The sequence below is a fragment of the Pseudonaja textilis genome, chromosome 11, assembly GCF_049901715.1.
Source record: "Pseudonaja textilis isolate UNSWEBS1 chromosome 11, rPseTex1.2, whole genome shotgun sequence".
NCBI classification, from domain to species: Eukaryota; Metazoa; Chordata; class Lepidosauria; order Squamata; family Elapidae; genus Pseudonaja; species Pseudonaja textilis.
The window spans coordinates 18239643-18260176 of record NC_142000.1 but is presented as its reverse complement, the minus strand read 5'-3'; the positions used below and the strand labels follow the sequence as shown (position 1 = coordinate 18260176).

At 43.0% G+C, this 20534-nt stretch overlaps 1 protein-coding gene across 8 annotated transcripts; it reads left to right on the top strand.

Annotated features, from left to right (window-relative positions):
* The first annotated feature begins 2552 nt into the window (after positions 1–2552).
* On the top strand, positions 2553–19224 carry AKTIP (AKT interacting protein). 8 transcript variants are annotated; one of them, XM_026714040.2, is made up of 10 exons: positions 2553–2741; positions 8310–8427; positions 8911–9116; positions 11588–11652; positions 11757–11857; positions 14750–14838; positions 14955–15053; positions 16639–16746; positions 17307–17367; positions 18094–19224. In XM_026714040.2, the coding sequence occupies exons 2-10, from the start codon at positions 8386–8388 to the stop codon at positions 18199–18201; spliced, it is 879 nt and encodes a 292-aa protein (XP_026569825.1). In that variant the 5' UTR covers positions 2553–2741; positions 8310–8385; the 3' UTR covers positions 18202–19224. The 8 variants fall into 8 exon arrangements, with proteins under 8 accessions (XP_026569825.1, XP_026569823.1, XP_087796823.1 ...); XM_026714038.2 differs by having other exon boundaries at positions 18091–19224; XM_087940697.1 differs by having other exon boundaries at positions 17948–19224.
* The last annotated feature ends 1310 nt before the right edge of the window (positions 19225–20534 follow it).

Here is a 20534-nt window from a genome sequence, read left to right as displayed (position 1 = left end):
GCAAGAGGATGTCTGCTAAGAGCAAAATGAATATTAAGCCCTCACTTGAAAAGTTCCATCCGTAACCTTGATTCTTTATACGGAAGAAAAATGATGGTGGGTTGGGTTTTGTTTTTGTTTTCGCAAAACTTCTCATTCCTTATAGGGTTTGTCAACTGATTTGGAGGCATCTTTGCTAATTAAGCAGAGGAATTTAGTAGATTCATTTGTTGGCAGGCAACAATGTATGCCCATAACCTACAAACAGGACTGGCGCCTGGAGCCATACATCTTGGGTATTACTGTAAGCTGGAATCGCGGTTCACGGGGTTTGAGGTTAATGTATTCTGCCTGTAAGACAGTGTGATTTGGGGGGGGGGGGAATTTGACTTCTGTGAGTCACGTTCATGGTCGGTTTTGACTGACTTCTTCTTCTTCCGCATCTAAGATCAAACTTTAAACTGCCAGGATGAAGTTCCCTTCTTGGCTTTGTCGTTGACCAGAAATAAATCATTATCAGCACATGATTCTGGTAGCAGCCGACCTACCAGCAAACGGCCTGGGCACACGGTGTTGCTATCTGCTAAGAACTTCCACCTGGGCATATTGGTTTTACATATTGTTCCAACCCTCAGTCTATTCAAGGTTCTCCAAGTAGAATAGGAGAGTTGGAAGGGACCTTAAAGGTCTTCTAGTCCAATCCACTGCTTAGGCAGGAAACCCTACACTTCAGACAAATGGTTGTCCAATCTCTTCTTAAAAACTTGGAGCGTTTACAACTTCTGAAGGCAAGTTGCTCCATAGATTAATTGTTCTCACTGTCAGAAAATTCCTCTTTAGTTCTAGGTTGCTTCTCTCCTTAATTAGTTTCCACCCATTGCTTCTTGTCCTGCCTTCAAGTGCTTTGGAGTTATAAGTAGTATAAGGGAGGTCAGATCCTACAGTCATGTCCCCCTTAAACGTTACTCCTTGCTCGATGGTTTCCTTCGTCCATCTTTTAATTCGATGTTGTCCTTGGGCCCCCTCAAGAATGTTTGTTTTTGACATGAAGCTGTTCCTTGATCTTGGATGTGGGGCACAGGTCTGTCCAGGGGAGGCTGAGAATTGTTCTCTTCTCTTTGGCGAAACAACCACCGAACACAAACTGTGCCAGTGTGAAGAGTGACACAGGGGGATTCTTACTAGAATTCACACACACACAAGAAAGAAAGAAACAGATGGAAGATCAACAGCAAAAACCCTTAGACTTATAGGCCACTTCGCAGTGCTTTACTGCCCTTCTCTAAGCAGTTTACAGAGTCTGCATCTAACCGCCGACAAGGGTTTGTGTTTGGAAGGGCTTCCTTGATTCAGCAAATCAAACCCACTGGATTCTTTGAATCGGGTTGACAATGGAATGTGATCCAAAAGGATGGACTGAATCCATGCATTTATCAAATTGAGCTTGTTCTGGACAAAGATAAAAGGAGGCAAATATTTTTTTTAAAAGGTGGAGGTTTCCATCTAGTGGTGTCTTTTATTTCTCATCATCTGTCAGAAACTAATTGGGTTGGCATCTCATAACTGGTACCCACCAGAGATCTGGTACCTATAAGAGTAATGATTTGCCAGGCACAATGATTTGGGGCACTACTGATGCTGACTAAGCTATAAAGTGGTTTGTTTAGAGTGAGATTAAATGTGTTTTGTGTCAATTCAGGCATGCCTAACTCGTAGGCTGTGAGACAGTGTTATGTCAACCAGGTTATTCCGCTTGTTCTAAAAAATCTTGGTTAAAGCACCTGATTGTTTAAGGCAGTGTTTCTTAACCTTGGTAACTTGGAAGATGTGTGGACTTCAATTCCCAGAATTCCCCAGCTAGCAAACCTTCCGAAGGGGCAAAGGTCAACAGGGAAGCCAGAGTTGCTGAACGACCGTGTGACCAAGTGCAGGGATTCACGTAACAACCCTGGCGAGAAACGTCCGTAAAATGGGGCAAGACTCGCTCAACAAAGGCCTGTCTCCCTTAGCAAGGGAAATTTTGTGGCCGTTAAGTCGAGGACTCCCGGGATAAGCTGAAGAGAAATGGGACCAAGGCGCTTCCTCCAAGGTGACGGATGATGTTGCCCAGCCTGGTGAAAAGACGTTCAGAAACCAAACAAGGAGCTCAAGAGAAGAAACCGCCACCAGCCACCGTCTCCCACCCCACAAATACTTTCCACCATTTTGAAATGGTAATTATTTTTCTTTTTTGGGGTGGGGGGGTGGGGGGTCAAGGATGATGGGATATGTAGTCCACCAGAATTAGGGAAATTGCTTCTCCTGGCAAAAGGCTCCTCCTCCTCTTCTGGCCTCGCCCTTGTTCCCGTTCACCAATCAACGTCTTGCTCTCCCCCCCGCCCTCCAGTCCAAACGCTTTCATTGGCTAATATCCGCGTCTGTTAAATCGTTCCTCTGCATAATCCGACCGCCTTTTGAAAATGGGCGGCTGCACCATCCAATCCGGAGGCTCTGCCCCTCCCACCCAGTCGGCGTCATCGGGCTCGGCCTCTTAGCGACGGGGGGGCGCGGCCTCCCCCGCCCCCGCCGCAACCGCTCCCTCGGAGGTTTGCGCCGGACGGAAGTCACAAAAGCAGCTGTGACGAAGGGCGGGCTCAAGGCGGGGACTGGCCAATCAGCGCGTCGCGTCCCTTGCCCAAAGAGCCTCGGTCGAGAGCCCCGGGAGCAGTCCAGATGGGGGTGGCGAGGAGGAAGCAGGCAGGGCGCCAGCGGGGCCAGTCGTGGTGAGTCCGGGGGAGGTCAGGCTGCGAGCGGAGGTGGGGCGGGGCGTGTGGGTGTGTGTGTGTGAGAAGGGGGTAGAAATCCCGCCGCGGGACTGCCCACGCATGCGCGGTCCTGCCTTGCGCGACGGTGCCCGGCGAGGGCCAAACTTCCCCTGCCCTTCCATCGGGAGCGGAAGCGAAATTGGTTCGCTCTGACAGCCGGCCTGTGCGGATGCGGCCGCCGAGGCTCCGCGCCCCCCTCGGCCGAAGGTGCGCGGAGGGGAGGCGCTCGGGGTGGGGATGCGGGAAGGAGGAGGCTCCGCTCCTGGGCTGGAGAAGCGCCGGGCCCGGCGGGGACCGGCAGGCTGCCCTTCGCCCAGGTCGGGTTGCTGGCGTCCAGCTTCACCTGGCGAACTTCCAGGGTGGGGCGGCGGGGAAGGAGGAGGCGGAGGCGGAGGAGGCCTCGGTGGGCAGCCCGGCTCTTCCTTCCGGCGCTGCTTCGCCAGGGGAAGGTCTGCCCGGGCAGTGGGGAGGTTTCACCGGTTGGGCGCCCGAAGCGGCGGCTTCTCCCCCTTGAGGGACCTGCTGGTCCTCGGCTTGTGGGGGGGCGGGGTATGTGTGTGTCTCTCTCTGATGTGTGTGTGTGTGTGTATGTGTGTATATATATATATGTGTGTGTGTGTGTGTGTGTGTGTGTGTATAATTATATACATACATACATACATACATACATACATACACATATATATATATTTATTATGTGTATGTCTAAGTTTTATTCTCTATCTCTTCTTCTATATGTATGTGTTTGTGCTGACATGTAGATACACATTTATATGTATATGTGTGTATATGTAAATATATAAATATGTATACACACACCACACCCTATATGTGTGTGTGTGTATGTATGTATATGTATGTATATTTTCTTAAGTTTTTGCGGGTACTTACATGTATGGTATTCAGCTTTGTTCGGGTATTTTCCCATGTCATTGTAGTTGTGCTTTTAAAGTTGTAGCAACATTTCGGCAATACAGAAGCCTGATGATGGCAGATGAGATTCTGCCGAAACGTCGCTACAACTTCGAAAGCACAACTATAATGACATGGGAAAATACCCGAACGTAGCTGAATACCATACACACATATATATGTATGTATATGTATGTATGTTTATCTACATACACACATATGTATACACATATACATACACACATATATGTATATGAGAGATACACAAAGATAATATATAGATATAAGATATAATAACCACCCAACACCTGTGTGTATGAGTCTGTGCGCACTCAAACTCACAACATCCACCTTGTTGGGTGAGTTAGGCTCAGAGAGGGAGAGAAAGAGACCTGGCCCAAAGCCACCTAGCCCGGTTACAGGGAATATATTATGATGATGATAGGGTTGTGAAGTATAATTATTATGGTACGGAGCATAATCAGCCAGAATATTATGAATAATCTGCAGCTAGATTTACAGCCTGCTGAAAATAATTCAAATCCTGACCTATGGACCTAAAAATTATTAGTGTAGCTCCTAAGGATATAAAGTCTAAACAAGGTGCATGTTGGGGATGAGGAGAGGTTGTAGGTCTAATAAATTCAAAATTTCCAAATATGGAAGGAGTCCTTTAGTTGTTGCTTAGAGGACTGTAGTCATGATGGGTATGACAGATAATTATTATGATGTCACAGTTGATCAGGCAGTCAGACAGGTGTTTAGTGGATTTGGTGTTTTTTCCACCTGTGAGGTGTTATATTTTTACCCACTTTCTAAATTTATTTATTAAGAAAACGTACAGGGCTTCCCAACTCACTCACCCTAGCAAACAACCCTGTGAGGTGGGCTGAGCTAAGAGAGACCAACTGATCCGAAATCACTAGAGCTAACAGTCTCTTCTAGACAGTACTCTTCACCAATTTATTGTATGCCTGTTGTATATTGTGTTATATGAAGGCAGACTTGGTTATTGCAAGCCTCCCTGGCTAAACTTGACTTGCAAAAAACTTCAAAAACTGGCCTTCAGAAAAGAGTGGTCCTTTTTCCTCTTATTAGTATAAGAAGTGTCAAAGGTCACTTCAAAATGTTGGTTTCTTTTCCTTTGGTTTATATGTACACATCAACCAGTTTTATCATTCATGGTTTATGGCCCTCCATTGTGACGGAGCCATGGTTAAAATGTTAATTATGGATTACCTTTTTATCCTCCTGCAGCGTAAAGCCTCTTGGCTTAAAAAAGCAATTTAGGGTTATTTATTTTTTTGTAAAAAGTTTTTTTTTATTTTTTTGTATTTCAAAAACATATCTTTTAGTGAACAGAATGGTTCCAGGTTTTCACATTTCCATACAAATATGACCTTGGTTACATATTCATCTTTCACATTTGGTTTCATTTCATATATTAAATTTCATATTTTCTATCCATTTTTTCAAAAATTCTTATATTCTTCAAATTTATTTTATATAAATAGTCCTCATATCTTCACATTCACATTATACTTTTATCTGTCACATTTGCAATTTCATCGGATATTCTTATTTCATTATTCCAAAAGTTCCATCTTAATTCTAACCTTTCAAAAGATTTCCCCTAAAGGTTATTTTGACTGAGGAAGCTTATATCTCTAGAAATCAAGGATTTTCCACGCTAATTCTGCTCCTGAGCTGGAATTAGCAAACAAAAAAAAACAAAAAACTGCTTTTCACTCAGTAAATTTCTTTCAGGGTACAGAGCCACGAGAGGAGGAATGTTAGCAAACAGGTGGCAAATTTGAGATTAGAAACAAAGAAACTGAAATTAAACATTTAGCTAAACTGGCCTTTCCCATATCTCCTATTTTAAAATCTTATAATCTCCAGCTGATTTAGTTTATAGAATATATATTTTTGGGACTGGCTCTACCTAAGAGTGAGAACAGGTGCAAAGGGAGTTTATTTTATTTCTTTATTGGGTTTATAAAAGGCTTCACCCCATAGGCTTTTAGAGTTATACTGGTGGTCCTCAACTTATGACTAAAACTGAGCCTGAAATTTGTATGTTGCTTTTGTTAAGCAAGTTTTGCCTCACTTTACGACCTTTCTTGCCACAGTTAAGTGAATCTTTGCAGTGAAGTTAGTAACACGGTTGGATGAATCTGGCTTCCCAAATTGCTTGTCGGAGGATTGCAGAAGGGGATCACATGACCCCAGGACACTGCAACCGTCATAACTATGAGTCGGTTGCCAAAGCGTCTGAATTTTGATCAGGTGTCCAGGGGGAGTGCTTCAGTGGTTGCAAGTATAAAAATAATCCCTGGTCACTTTTTTCAAAGCTCTTGTAACCTTGAACCAGTGGTGGGATTCAGAAGTTTTTACTACCGGTTCTGTGGGCGTGGCTTGGTGGGTGTGGCAGGGGAAGGATATTGCAAAATCCCCCTTCCCTCCCCACCTCACTAACCTGTTTTCCAGCTCCGTTCTCCTGTGCAGGGCAACCAAAGAAGACCCAGCCAATCAGCTGGGACTCGGGAGGCGGAGAATAGAGGGGGCGGGGCTAGTCAGAGGTGGGATTGGCCGGTTCTCTGAACTGTTCAAAATTTCCACTACCGGTTCTCCAGAACTGATGAGAACCTGCTGAATCCCATTTCTGCCTTGAACGGTCACTAAACAAGCCATTGTAAGTTGAGGATTACCTGTATTGAGAGAGAGAGAGAAAGAGAGAGAGAGAAGAAGAAAGGGAAGGGAAGGAAAGGAGAAAGAGGAAATGAGAGAAAAGGAGGGGAAGAAAGAGGGAAGGGAAGGAGATAGAGAAAGAAGGACAAAAAGAAGAAAAAATTAAGGGAGAGAGAGAGCGAAAGAAAGAAAAAAGAAAGAAAGAAAACGAAGGGTAAAGATTCCTCCTTAAGCATTGTACTTAAAGTACTTTTTTCCGGTTGCCGTTTCTTGTAAAAGTCCCTGCAGCCAACCGAAGAATTATGCATGTAGAAATGGATTTAACTTGAGCCTACATCTTTTGGGAAGGTAGAGGTGGTCGGATCATATAAAAGCTCAGAACAGTCGTCCTTATTTTCTACCGGTGAATTTCATGGAGGCATCTGGTGGGTTGCAGCGGAAAAACCAAGTAGATCTTTGGAATTTGGCCTTGTCCGGCTGTCCTTAAATCACTTCCCGATTTCTTAACTAAACATGTTTACGACGGCTTCTCCGGATTCTTCTGGAAGGCCCTTCCTAGTTCTTGGCTGCCCCTGAAATTGTATATGACTCGGTAGTCCTTCTGGACAGGAAGAAAGGAACCAGAGGAAAAACAATGCAAGGAATTTTCTTGGATATAAGAATAAGATCTCTAGCGCTTAATCCTTAATCTGTAGTTTGGGGTCTCTCTCTCTCTCTCTCTCTTTTTACAATATATTTTCCCCCCTCCTGTATCCTTTCTTCTCTGTCAATTTCCCTCCTGGGATTTATCTATTTGCGAAAACCTGAACTCTGTATCCGGGCAGGGCGGCTTCATCCAACACATTTCTGCATCTATTTTGTGAGGCAGTCAGAAATTTGGTTGAAGTATATCGGGCGTGTCCTTGTTTCTCAATTGGAAAACTTGAGGATGGAGGCAGAAAAGTACCCACAGCCTTTCAGTGGAAATAGGAACTGCAGGAAGTCATGAGGTGTTCAGAAAAAAATAGGTGTGCTGGCATTTACAACGGAGTGGGCAGACAAGTCTAACCTGCTGTCGGTTCCTTGGCTGGCTTATTTTTGTTTTACGTGCCCTTTAGGTGAGATCACGTTCCCTAAAAATGGTATTGTGCCTGTGGTTTCTGAACAGCACAAAACGCATTCCAGGGAGAGGGAGCGGAAAACCACCTTTATTTCTTCGTTATTCAAGATAATTTAAGAATGCCTTAACGACAACAACAACAAAAAATTAGCCTCTACCAAATCTGCTGGAATCTGGTTTCAGAAATGAAGATCTTAGTGACTGTGTGGGTGTTGAGTGTTGAGTTGTCATCCTGTAAGCAAAATCCTTATAGCATTTTTGTCATTCTGATACCTTATTTTCTAACATTTTATAAATGGAGCTTTCTGTGATCCATGCAGGGAAGCATCAGCTAAGCATGCCAGCCTGTGGCTTAAGCACATCTGGAATTTCTCTGAATCTTTCAGTGTAAGCAATTCTGAAAGACACCCACGAAAAGGAACACACTGGTGAAATACACATTGGCTACCGATCGCACTTTCACTGTAGTGTTACATACAGGTGGTCCTTGACTTATAACCACGGCTTACCTCCTTGACTTTATGTCTTATCTCCTGTTCCAGGCTGTTGCAAGCATCCCTCCTTAATGTGCCAGTTTTCTCCAGCAAGCAACCTTGATTCCACCATATTTGTTACATTTCCCCCAAAAAAGGGAATTAGGAATATGGGTTTGCTGAGAAAGCTAGCTTAGTTCTATCAATTCATATTTCATGGAATATGAGCTTCCAACTGGGTGAAAAATCGGAAACTTAAACAGCTAAAGCCCACGGGCAGTTAGACTAAGAACATCTCTCTTGAGCAGAGCAGTGGGGACTGAGTCCCTAACTTCACCTTCATGTTTTCAGGTTGGAAAGTAACTGTAGAAAGTTGGACGCTTGGGAAGTATAGTACAATTCCACCTGGTGTTTTGGGCTACACGTTATGAACCCTTTCTGGAGCATGTCTGCAAGTTCTACACGCAAGGTAACTTATCTGCTGTTCATTCCTCTTTATTTTATTTTTCGCATGTTCTGAACTATAAACTTCAGTCATTTTAAAAACTAATTCCTGTGTAATTAAGTAGAAAGCATTTTTTTTAAAAAAGTAGACTCTTCAGTCCTATAATTCCAGAATGACCTTCCTGGACATCCCTTTCTTCAAAGGAGAAGTTGCTTTCGTGGGCTTCTTCCATCCTTCAGAAGTTAGCCAAGAGTTTAAAAAAAGGATCTGGCAAAAGCAGATAGGTTGATAGTGATATTCTTATGAGAAAGTAGGCTTGGGTGTCTTGTTTAGCTAACGACAATCTATATTTGGCCATACTTGGTTTATGCCTAGCAACCAACGTTCAGTGAATTGAGTCGTTGGGACTAGCTGGATGCAAATCTGCTTAATTGCTACGGGAGTGGGGTTGAATTATATCCTTTGCAGCTGGAATTCGACTTTTCTTGTTTGGCCTCCTTCCTGCAGAAACCGGAAACGGAAGAAAAAGCTCTGCTTGGCGAGCTGAAGACCAGTCCTCCGCGCTCCGCTCCCAAGAAACAGCTGCCTTCCGTTCCCAAGAATGTCATGCCAATAACCAAGCCTGCTTCTCCTGCCCTGTCAGCCCAGTCTACCAACGGAACCCACGCCTCCTATGGACCTTTCTATTTGGAATATTCCCTGCTGGCAGAATAGTATGTCTTGTCATTGGCTTTAATATAAGTAGGGGATTCGGGGCAAATTCCCCCGAGGTTTTGATCGTCTTCTTCTGGGAGTTGATGGGCAGGTTTTCTGGAGAGTGGCAAGATTTCCACGGAGTTCTCGAAAAGCGATTTATAATCCTGCCATCTTTTGTAAGGGAGATTCAAGACGGGCAAAGGAAAACTTCTCATGGTGGCCCTTAAGATGCAGTGGGATATCATGAAGTTGAATCTCCAGTTTGCATTCTGCTTTGTGGTCACAAAATACGTTGACATGCAACAAGGCAAATAGAGAGAGAGAGAGAGAGAGCGTGTCCTGGGCAGGTCAAATCTGGATCAGATCTCACTCTTCCGCCCTCAGTTCTGTTGGAAGGGTTGCAGGAGAACTCCTAGTTTAGGTAAGGCTGCCCAGGATTGTTTTGAGAGTTGGCAACATACAACTTGAATCACAACAAGCTCTCTTTAGCATCCAGCGGGATGATGTCAGTTTCAAAGATGTCTTGTTGGAAAAGATGCACAGCAAATTCCCTTCATCTGTTCTCCCAGGTGTTAGATTTTAACTTCCAGAATTCAAGCCAGCACGGGGAATGGTTGGAGTGGCTCAGAATTACGTCTTTTCCGGGAGTTGAAGGAGTGTGTGATCGTATTGGGGAAAAGCTCTTATAGATAATTAAGTAAAATAAAATCCGGTTCTTTTCTTCGATCATCTGCTAATCTGTATCCTAAGTATGTGATTGAAAAAGAGAAGAAATTGATCAGCACCAGTTCCAATCCCTACTGAAAAGCAATTTCTGAATGGGTTATGAATGAAGGGATGCATTTCAGAGGGGGTATTCAGCAGGTTCTGACCAGTTCTGGAGAACCAGTAGCAGAAATTTGCAGTAGTTTGGAGAACCAGTAAACCCCACCTCTGACTGGTCCCACCAACCCCATCTCTTCTCTGCCTCCCACTGAGTCCCAGCTGATTGGCTGGGTCTCCTTTGGTTGCCCTGCAGAGGAGAACAGAGCTGGAAAGCAGGTTAGTGGGGGGGGGAGGGGGATTTTGCAGTATCCTTCTGCCACGCCCACCAAGCCACGCCCACAGAATTGGTAGTAAAAAAAATTGAATCCCACCACTGGTGCATTTCCCTTGACATAAACCCCTATTATGTTTTTTATAAATAAGTTTATTGTAAAATGGGCCGTCGGATAAGACAAACTAGATGAAGGGTGTCCTCTGCTTTTGTTGTGTCTTCGTTGCTGCCCGTTGTTGGCTCAAAAGGACAGCAAATCGACCCATTTAAGAAATTTATTTCCATGTCAGTGTATTCTTGGCTTGGTTAAGACTCTTTATCAACCCTTCTGAAAATTGTGAATAGACCTGTTTAAATGTGAATTAACGCAGGCCTTGCTGGTGCTACAGTCAGTGAGAAAGCTCACTTTCTCTACTGGCTTTGTTCAGTTTTAACAGATGTGCACTTTAGCTAATCAGAATCTTATTTATGAAATCTTTTCCATCTCCTTGGTCTGGCAAAAGGCCACCCCTGCTTCTGTTCACTCGATGGCTGGGTCAGAGTCTGCCACTATGCTGGGAACACAACTGCCTCTTGTTCTCACACATGCCCTCCCCTGTCAAGAAAGCATTGGGCGTCCTTCTTCTCCCAGCTGCACCAGGATTACATGATGTAATACGCTCCCAAAAGTTTCTAAAAAGATCAGAAATATCATAAGTCATCCTTCTGTATCAGGCAAAAGGGGCTACAAAAGTCCCAGTTTAACAAATAAATCAGTTTGAAGCAGATCCTGGTTAGCAGGCAGTTTTCAGCAAGCCTGCATGCTTTTGGAAAAAGATAGCTTTATTTTCCTTTGCTGTGATTTTCATCTCTTATTTCCTTGCTGTCCTTCTCACTTTCTTGGCACACCTGTCTTATAGGCTCACTTTGCGAGTCCTCAAAGCTGGTGAGGTTCTTCCAGCCATCTCAGTAAATGCTTTCCGTAACTGGATCCCCAATGTTTAAAGCAAGGGCCTTCCAACTTGACAGCTTTAAGACTTGTGAACTTCCACTCCCAGAATTCCTCCTCCACTCATGTTAGCTCAGGAATTCTGGGAGCTGAAGTCCACAAGTCTTAAACTTGCCAAGTTTGAAGGCCCTTGGTTTAAAGTATATCCTGGTTAATAGTGCCCTCTGTGTACCCTGCAGCGGTCTTTCCCAACCTTGGCAATTTGAAGAGGTGTAGACTTCCAACTCCCAGAATTCCCCAACCAGCCATGGGGAAGTTGGAAGTTCTGGGAGTTGGAAGTTTCATCCCTCTTCACATTGCCAACTGTTGAGAAAGACGGCTCTAGATTGGCTGTGGCAGATGAGCAGAGCTTTGGCCTTTGGCTCTGAGGAAGAAATGTCTTAATTCAAGGAAGAGGTCAGTGGTGGCTTGGTTCTCACCAAGGTGCAGTTGAAAAGCGTTTCTAATTGTGTCTTTTATTTCAGTACTCTGGTTGTGAAGCAGAAGCTGCCAGGAGTCTATGTGCAGCCTTCTTATCAGTCTGCATTAAGTAAGTCTGACAGTCCTCCTCTGTTTTGCCTCCCATACACAGTTATTTCAGTGGCTCATTTTCTTTTCTTCTGGTTTTTTTGTTTTTTTTTGTTTTTTGAATAGTGTGGTTTGGAGTCATATTCATAAGACACGGACTATACCAGGACGGTGTGTTTAAGTTTACAATCTACATCCCTGACAATTATCCTGATGGGGACTGCCCAGTAAGTAACCTTCAAATAGTCCTGAATATTATTTGAATAATGCTCACTGACCAGCCTCAATATTTACTTGGAAGTACCTATAGAAGGCTGGTGTTTATGGTGTTCTTTATGGACGGTATCTTATCTTACTCTCCAGCCAAAGAAATGTCGAAATTGGCTTACCTTTGGCCCTTGAAAAGGACACCTCTGAGTGTGTTCCATGCTGAATGACACAACATTAAAGTGGGGGGGGGGAAGGGTTGCGGAGGGAAGAGGAAGAAAAATTAGGTGGTTTGGGGCGGAAACTCGGGTAATCCTTCCTAAAAGGTAATCACAGTTTCTAAAGCAACAGGCTGGAAATTTTGGGGAGAGTAGGTCTATGACAGCGAAATCTCTTAATGCACTTTTGTGCACCAACAAATGGTGCTGGGTGACATTTGAAGAAGGGAGAAGTCTGATGGAGCTGATTTCTTTTTAGTAGAATAGATCAATGTGAGATAAGCAATAGCCTTTCCAAGCTATACATTTATTTAAGAAGCAGGCGAATAAACTACCTGTGTCAAATGTTTTACAGTTTATAAAACAATTGGAAATGCCCAATAAGACTTCTCATGTTGACACTCATTAAAGGGGGTGGGCCACATATACTTTGCAGCATTTAAATACAGGATATTAGAAACAGATAATGACTTATCTAAGTAAGGCCACTTTTGTAAATTGGTGAGACTTGAACCAGTGATCCTATATCTAAACACATGTATGTAGTTGTGGTTAGGCTGCTATTATACTAAAATCCGTAGATTCCCAACCCAGAAACTTGCTAGTTAATCCTTACTGAGATTTAGCATTCTCAGTTCAGAAATTTGTTCTGCATGCTAACCTCAAAGTATTCATATAAAAATCTAGCCATGTTTACTCGGCGTGTTCTTCATCTTAGGGTGGGCAAAAGGACAAATGTTATTTTTTTTCCCTGCATTTAATTATTAAGAGTCAGAAATCCTGGTGGATTTATTGAAGACAGCCAAAAGATTCTGATATTTTCTGTCTTTATCACCCCACGGTGTGAATTTCAAAGCTCAGTTACTTATAACAAAGGGTATTGTCTGGCTTTTCTGTTGGTGCCAAGTCCAAACCTATTAATGAGAATATTTTGAAGTCACCTCTTCCAGGCACCAGCCATTTTTACCTTCTTTCTTGCACTGTGTCACAATGAAATGCGTTATAGTTTTCTCCCCTTCGTTGCTGAGCTTACAGTACTGCCTTGTTTACCATTTCTGAGTTGACTCTGGCAGATCTCAAGGGACTAAGAAATCCAGCCAAACTCAGAGGCGTTTATGGCAGCAAAATTATTGTCAAAATGTCTTTAGCTTTCTGCAGCTAAGAAAATTAAATACTTTTTAATTCAGAACTATATTGGGGAGGAGCCAAGCTATATGTAAAACACGGGTAACTTAAAATCTAACAACTACAAAAGTTGTAGGCAATAATGCATTTAAACTTTCTTTAAAAGTTTACTGTAACTCTACTGGTAATTTAATCTATTGCATAGTGGAACTAAACTTTTAAAAAGTTAAGATTTGGGAGACGCACTTATGCTTTTACTGAAATTTGATTCACTGGACGGTGGATGTATTTGCATGGAAGAAATTTGAAGTCAAGCTATTTAAATTAGAGATGTGATTAAAAAGTAATACTGGGACACAAATGTCCCCGTTGCCAGGATGAAGGCAGAACTCCAGGGAGCGGCTGCTTCAGTTTATTGGCCATTTTCTTGCTAAGGCAACTGGGAAAGATCAGAGCAGGTGGCAGTATCTGGTTGACCTTAAGAAAAGCTAAGCAGGTTTCTACTTGGAAGGAAGCCATTGGGAGCTCACAGGCCTGTGGGCTAAATTGGGAAGACAAAATCTATTATGGGAGAAAGTAGCATCTATGTGGATACCAAGGGCTGAGCTCAGCTTGAAAGAAAGTCAGGGATAATCCTGGCTCTGCTGAATAGTTCTCAAGTGATTGGGGTTGCTGGAAAGTACTGAATTAAAAATTTTTTTTTTCTGTCTGCCTGCCTGTCAATTCTCATTCTCATTCTCTCTCTTTTCCCTCCACCCCTCCCTCCATCTCTATCTATCTATCTATCTATCTATCTATCTATCTATCTATCTATCTATCTATTTATCTATCTATCATCTATCTATCTATCTATCTCCATCCATCTATCCATCCATCCATCCATCCATCCATCCTCTCTATCTGCCTGCCTGCCTGCCTATCCATCCATCCATCCATCTATCTATCTATCTATCTATCTATCTATCTATCTATCTATCTATCTATCTATCTATCTATCTATCTATCTATTTTCAAACTCTTTAAGAATTCCTCCAGTTTCCGTTTACAAACCACAAAAATACAATTTTGTGAATTTGACTGGAATCTGCCCTGAGGGCATTTGGCTCGGAAACTTAAGTGTATAGTGTAAAAACCAGATACTGCCTGGCATGGTTGCCCACTTAGTGAAAAGTAGCACAACAGCCTACTGAGAAATTTGTGTCTAGGGTTGACGTTCCTTGACTGACTGATTGATTGATTGGTTATAGGTGCCATCAAGGTGGTGTTGACTCTTAGTATAGCTACATGGATAGATTTTTCTCTTTGATGACGGTTGGGAGGATCTGTTTCCAAACCTGGTCTTTCAGATCCTCCAACAGCATGTTAGATGCCGTCCCTTAAAGGCTCAAAAATAGTACGAAAGAGTTAACAGCCAATGCGCAACCCGACCGTTGGACCTAATAATAGTTTACTGAGTCATCTTAACTCGGGTGAAGGAAGGAAACTTTTTTGGGGGTGTGGTTGATTCTTTTGAATGGACTTCATCAACCAATCTACCTGTTTCGCATCTTTGTTTTTCTCCCTTCACAGCGCTTGATTTTTGATCTGCCCATTTTCCACCCGCTCGTGGACCCTGTCTCGGGGGAGCTGGATGTGAAAAGAGCATTTCCCAAGTGGAGGTGAGTGTGATGGGCCGGGGTCTCGAACCTGGGCACTGCGCAGAGAAAAGATGTGCCTTGGACAAGGGCGCTGATCAGCCTTTCTCTCTCTCTCTCTCTCTCTCTCGCTCCTAAAGGCGCAATCACAACCACATATGGCAAATACTGATGTTCGCACGCAGAGTTTTCTACAAGATCGACACAATCAGCCCTCTGAACCCTGAATCTGCTGTGCTGTGAGTTGTTTTTATTGGGGGAGTGGGAGAATGTGGGAACCTTCTCTGGAAGTTGCAGTCCATTATGTACTGTTTTTGAGTATGGCTTTTTGTCTTATTATATGAGCATGTCTTGGGCCGAGTGAGCTTAGTGGTTTTCCTGTTTGCTTTAGTTCCAAAATTACTTTCATTAACCTCTTCTAGGAATTCCAGGAGGGGTTAATCCCCTTCTACATAAACTACAGGTAGTCCTCGACTTACAACTATTCATTTAGGGTCAGTTCAAAGTCACTGAAAAAAGTGACTTACGTGCATTTTTCACACTTAAACACTTGCAGAATTTCCCCAGGGTCACGTGATCAAAATTCAGACCATCGGCAACTGACTGGACTCAGTCCCCAGGCTCCTAGGATCAACTTTTGCAACCCGACAAGCAAAGCCAATGGGGAAGCCAGATTCAGTTTAGCAACCGTGTTGTTACTCGCTTAACAACAGTGGCAAGAAAGGTTGTAAAACTGTTTTGTTTAGCAGTAGAAATCTGGAGCTCAATTGTAAGTCAAGGACTACTTTATTGTGAATCAATTTGTCAAGTCCGAAATTGACATGTGTAGCCATTTTATTTAGCCGTATTTATTCCTTTTCTTTCTTTGCTGGTTATGCGCGGAAGGGTTTCGGGCTTGCCACATTCCTAAGGTGGGAGGAGTGGAGATAGAGTTGTTTAGGCTAGGTGGTTCTTCTTCCCCTGGGAACACGAGCTGACCCTGCTGAGGCCTTGAGGTGGAGATTGATGACACCAGGCAACGTTGATTTACTTCTGTTGGGGAATGTGACTTTGGGGGTCTGTTTCTAACTTCCAATATTATGTGGTGTAATTCCGGGTTGTGTCAGATCCAGAATTGCAACAGACTTTGCCAATTTGGTGTTTTCCTAAATAAAAGAAATCGTTTGGGAAGATGGACTTTGCTCTTTTCTTTTTAAATGGATTTCATCACCTGGAAACCTGACACAATTGTCTGGTTGCCTCATTTTTCGACCTGCCTGAGATTTGTTGTCTCCAGTATTTGTTGTCTCTAATAACAGCAGCAACCAGCTTGCAGTTTGGTAAAAACATTTTGGGTCTCCAGTTTGTGCACAGGACAATTTTTACTTTGCACTTCCTGTTCCTCCATCCAGGTGACGCTGAGTCTCAACTCTGTGTCTCCTGGAAATTGGTAAATCGGAAATAATTGTAGGATGCTGGGAACTCCAGTTCAGCAACATTCAAAATTAGGGAAGGGCATCCTGTAACTGTGAGATTATAACTGTGGCCATTTTCATGGTTTTTAAAAACGTTGTTTGATATTTGTTCGTGATAATTTTAGGTATTTATTGTAAGAATGCTTGCTTGTAAGATGGGCACCTGCATAAGTTAGATACATAAATTTAAAAAATTGACATGTTAACGGCAATAACTACCAATAATATAGTTGTGCCTTTTTTAGTCCTGGAGTTTCTGACTTCTGGGCAATATTTTGTGGTGGGTGAAATGTCCAATAAATCTTTTTATGTTTGTTTCAAGATGTTTTCATAGAATGCTCCTGTTCTAACGTATTTTTTCTCTCCCTAGGTATGAAAGAGATATTCAACTCTTCAAGAGTAAAGTGCTTGACAGCGTAAAATTGTGCAGCAGTCACTTATTTGATCCCCCCAAAATTGAAGACCCCCATGCAATTAGGTAACCTTAATACAGTTATCAAGTCACCTCATGTGGTTTAGGCCAAGTAGAGATAATTCTGATTTAGCAATAGCCTCGAGTGACTGTTCAGCTATGATGGTGATGAAAAAGCAATCTAGTGATCCGTCTTTGCATTTACATCCTCCACAGATCTGTAACGCAGTGGAAACTGAACTATGGTTGTAAGCACAGATAAGGTTTCACATAGCGACACCTTCACTCAATGGCCAAGTCACTAGTTCCATTTTGCCGCTAAATGAGAACGACCTGTATTTCTCTGAATTATATGTAGATTTAGGCTCTCTCTAAAGTCCAGGCAAACTGGAGGCTTTGACCATCGACTACACTGATGTCCCACGTGGCCAAAAAAATAATAATTTTTCATTGCCAAATCAATTTTTGACATCCTTAAAGACATTGTAAACATCCAGGAGACGTGCGTAGGGTAGTGGGTTATTAATTTTCGTATTTTACTTCTGCCGGGCTACTGTACTTCCGTTAAGTAGACCTTCTGCCTTTCGCTTTGGAAACTTTGGTGACGTTTTGCTTGCGTGTTGCAGCTTTTCCCCTTGGAATCCAGCTATACACAACGAAGTGAGAGAGAAGATGTTGACCCAGAAGGTACGCAGGGAGCGTCTATCTTGTTTTATAGCAGTTGTAAAAAAAAATTAACGGGGAGAAATCAGCCTTATTGCCTTGAAAGAAACTGAGCAGGAAGTCCCTTATGTAACCTTGTTGTGAGATAAGAAGAGATTATTCTCTCTGTGTGTGGGTGTGTGGGTGTGTATGTTTACGGTGGCTAGAAGGAAACGGTGGTTAGAAAAGCACATGGTTGCACATCGCTTAAACCAGGGTTGTCCAACTTTGGGAACTTTTAAGGCTTGTAGACTTCCAACTCTCAGAATTCCACAGCCAACTTTTAAGATCTGTGGACTTCCAATTCCCAGAACTGCATGCTGGCTGTGGGAATTCTGGGAAGTCTACGGACCTGCAGCTTCAGTGTGAAAATATAGTTCAAACCAGAGGCGTCCAACCCTGGCAACTTTTAAGATTTGGGGACTTCCAACTCCCAGGGCTGGCTGAGGAATTTTGGAAATTGAAGTCCACCAAGTCTTAAAAGGTGCCGAGGTCGGACACCCCTGGTTTAAACTAAATTTTGACACTGGAGCTGCAGAGAAGTAGAGTATTTAATTCCTTTTAGAACCCGCTGCATTGTGGATTACTCAGCTGAGCAAGGAGGGAGTACATTAAAGAACAAAGAAAGGCTGGCCGAAGACGACAAAATGACTTAAGTTTGCAACCAAAAATGCTGTTTTTTTCCCCCCACCCTTTGTTTCTTCCTAGAAGAAAGGAGATGACCAGCAATGCAAGAACACGCAAGTCTCAGGCCTGTCGTGGGTCAAGCCGGGCTCCATTCAGCCTTTCAGCAAAGAAGACAAGACTCTCCCCACCTAGCTGGCGGGAAAGGACGATACACACTCCACCCCTTTTGACCGGAAGGAGGAACGTAAACAGAGCCCAACAGCGAAAACTGTGGTTTCTCCTCCTTGACTTTTGGATTAGTAAAGAGTAAAAATGCTAGCAAACGACTTAAAAGCAATCCTGTTTTCACCGGGGTGGCTTGGACTCTTCCTTGATGTTTTCACGTTGAGTTTTTAATTGCAGCTTGAAAGTAGGTCTGATGAAAAAGGCCGGGCTTCTGTACGGAAGTCCGTCCCGTGCGTCGGGTAAGGAATGGCTCAGGAGTCAAAGGTAGCTCGTGGTTCTCGGTTGGGTTCCTTTTTAAAGCTTTTTTCTTTTCTTTTTTTTTTTTAAAAAAAAAAATGTAAAGAGCGGGCCGGAAAAAACTCATTCCAGAGGTAATCTGTGTTTGTGTAAACTAATATAGCAGAGTAAAATACTATATTTAAAAACTTTTAAATGCATTGGTTTCTATTGTAAATATATTAGGATACGGAATTTGTAAATACTTGGTTCCAATCCCTTCCAGCCCTAGTTCTAGGGGCAGGAAGGCCGAGACAGATTTATGTATGACATGTACCTATTTTTTTTTTTCCTTCCCTTTTCTCCTTTACAGATGTTGCCACTGCTGGCTGCTTCTAACCTAACTTGCCCCGTAGTCTTTCGGGCTACAACCGAATTGCCTGCAAGGATCATATAGGAGGAAAGATTTTACTGCAAAAGGAAGCTTGGGTAGAGAACTCCTCCGTTGTGATAGTTGCATGCATCTTAACTCAAAAAACCTTTTAAGATGTGTTGAAGTAACATTAGAGGCAGCCTTAAATTGTACGTTAGTCAGGAAAGGTTGTGGGGGCGTTTTTTTAAATGAAAAAAAAAAATCCTTTAGAGGTCTTGGTTTTAATAAAATCTTAGAGAGAACCTAGGGTAGGATGACTTAGGAATCATGCTTGAGATGGCTTGACCGATGTGTTACTAGTGACATCTTAAAAAAAAAATAAAGACCAATCATGGCAGAAAGTCCACGTTGTGGTTGATTTCTTGGGATAAAATATTTGCAAATTTAATATGAATGTCAGCTTGGAAGTCAAGTAAAGGTAAATGGTTCCCCTCGCACAAATGTGCTAGTCGTTTCTGGCTCTAGGAGGCGGTGCTCATCTCCATTACAAAGCCGAAGAGCCAGCGCTGTCCGAAGACGTCTCCACGGTCATGTGGCCGCCAGGACTAAAATGCCAAAGGCGCATGGAATGCTATTACTTTCCCACCAAAGGGGTCCCTATTTTTCTACTTGCATTTTTACCTGCTTTCAAACTGCTAGGTTGGCAGAAGCTGGGACAAGGAACGGGAGCTCACTCGGTTATACGGCGCTAGGGATTCGAACTGCTGAACTGCCAACCTTTCTGATCGACAAAGCTCAGCATCTTAGCTACTGAGCCACTACGTTCCCCGGAAGCCAATATGACTTCTCTAATAAAACAGATCTCTGAGAAGATGACAGTCTTGTGGGGGGGTCTTTTAATTTGGAGGTAGTTACTTGGAACGCTGACAAGAAGTCCTTAGTTATTCGGATTTTCCAAGTATAGGAAAACCTCAAGTTAACAGGCCATTTAATGGAAAAGGGCTTCTATTATGCCCCAAAGTTTGTTAAATCAGGAAATACGCCGTTTGTATAATGGTATCATTAAGTAAATTTAAGTACATTTTCACTACTCTGGATGCCAGAGACTCATCTCAGAAGACGACTGGGTGGAAATTTTGAATCCAAAGTCTACTAAATGAGGGAAGGGTTTTACACTATTTAACTATGGCTTAATCCAGAGGCCTCCAAACTTGGCAACTTTAAGACTTGTGGACTTCAACTACATAACTGGCTGGGGAATTCTGGGAGTTGAAGTCTACAAGCCTTAAAATTGCCAAGTTTGGGGACCCTTGGCTTAATCTATGGGACACAAAATCCCCCCCCCCCCCTTTGAGATGCTATGACGACAAAAAGCAGAGCCGCTGAAAGTGCCTGATGGAAGCCTGAATTAGTAGGCTTTTTTTAAAAAAAATACCTTTTTGGTTTTGTTCCTTTGTAAAACTTATTGATCACACAAACGGGCTAAACTTACACGCACCAAATCTTGCCCCATTTCGTGGCCACTTTCCTGCATTCGGTCTATGTCCAGTTGATCATTTCCTAAAGCTAAAATCCCTCCTCCGAAGTCGACATTTAGATCCCCTTGGAGCAATTTTAAGAGCAGCGCAGATCTTGTTGCAAATGCAATCCAGGGCAAAACATTGGCTATACTAAAGGGGATCGTATTAGTCTTCAAAGTGACCATCCAATT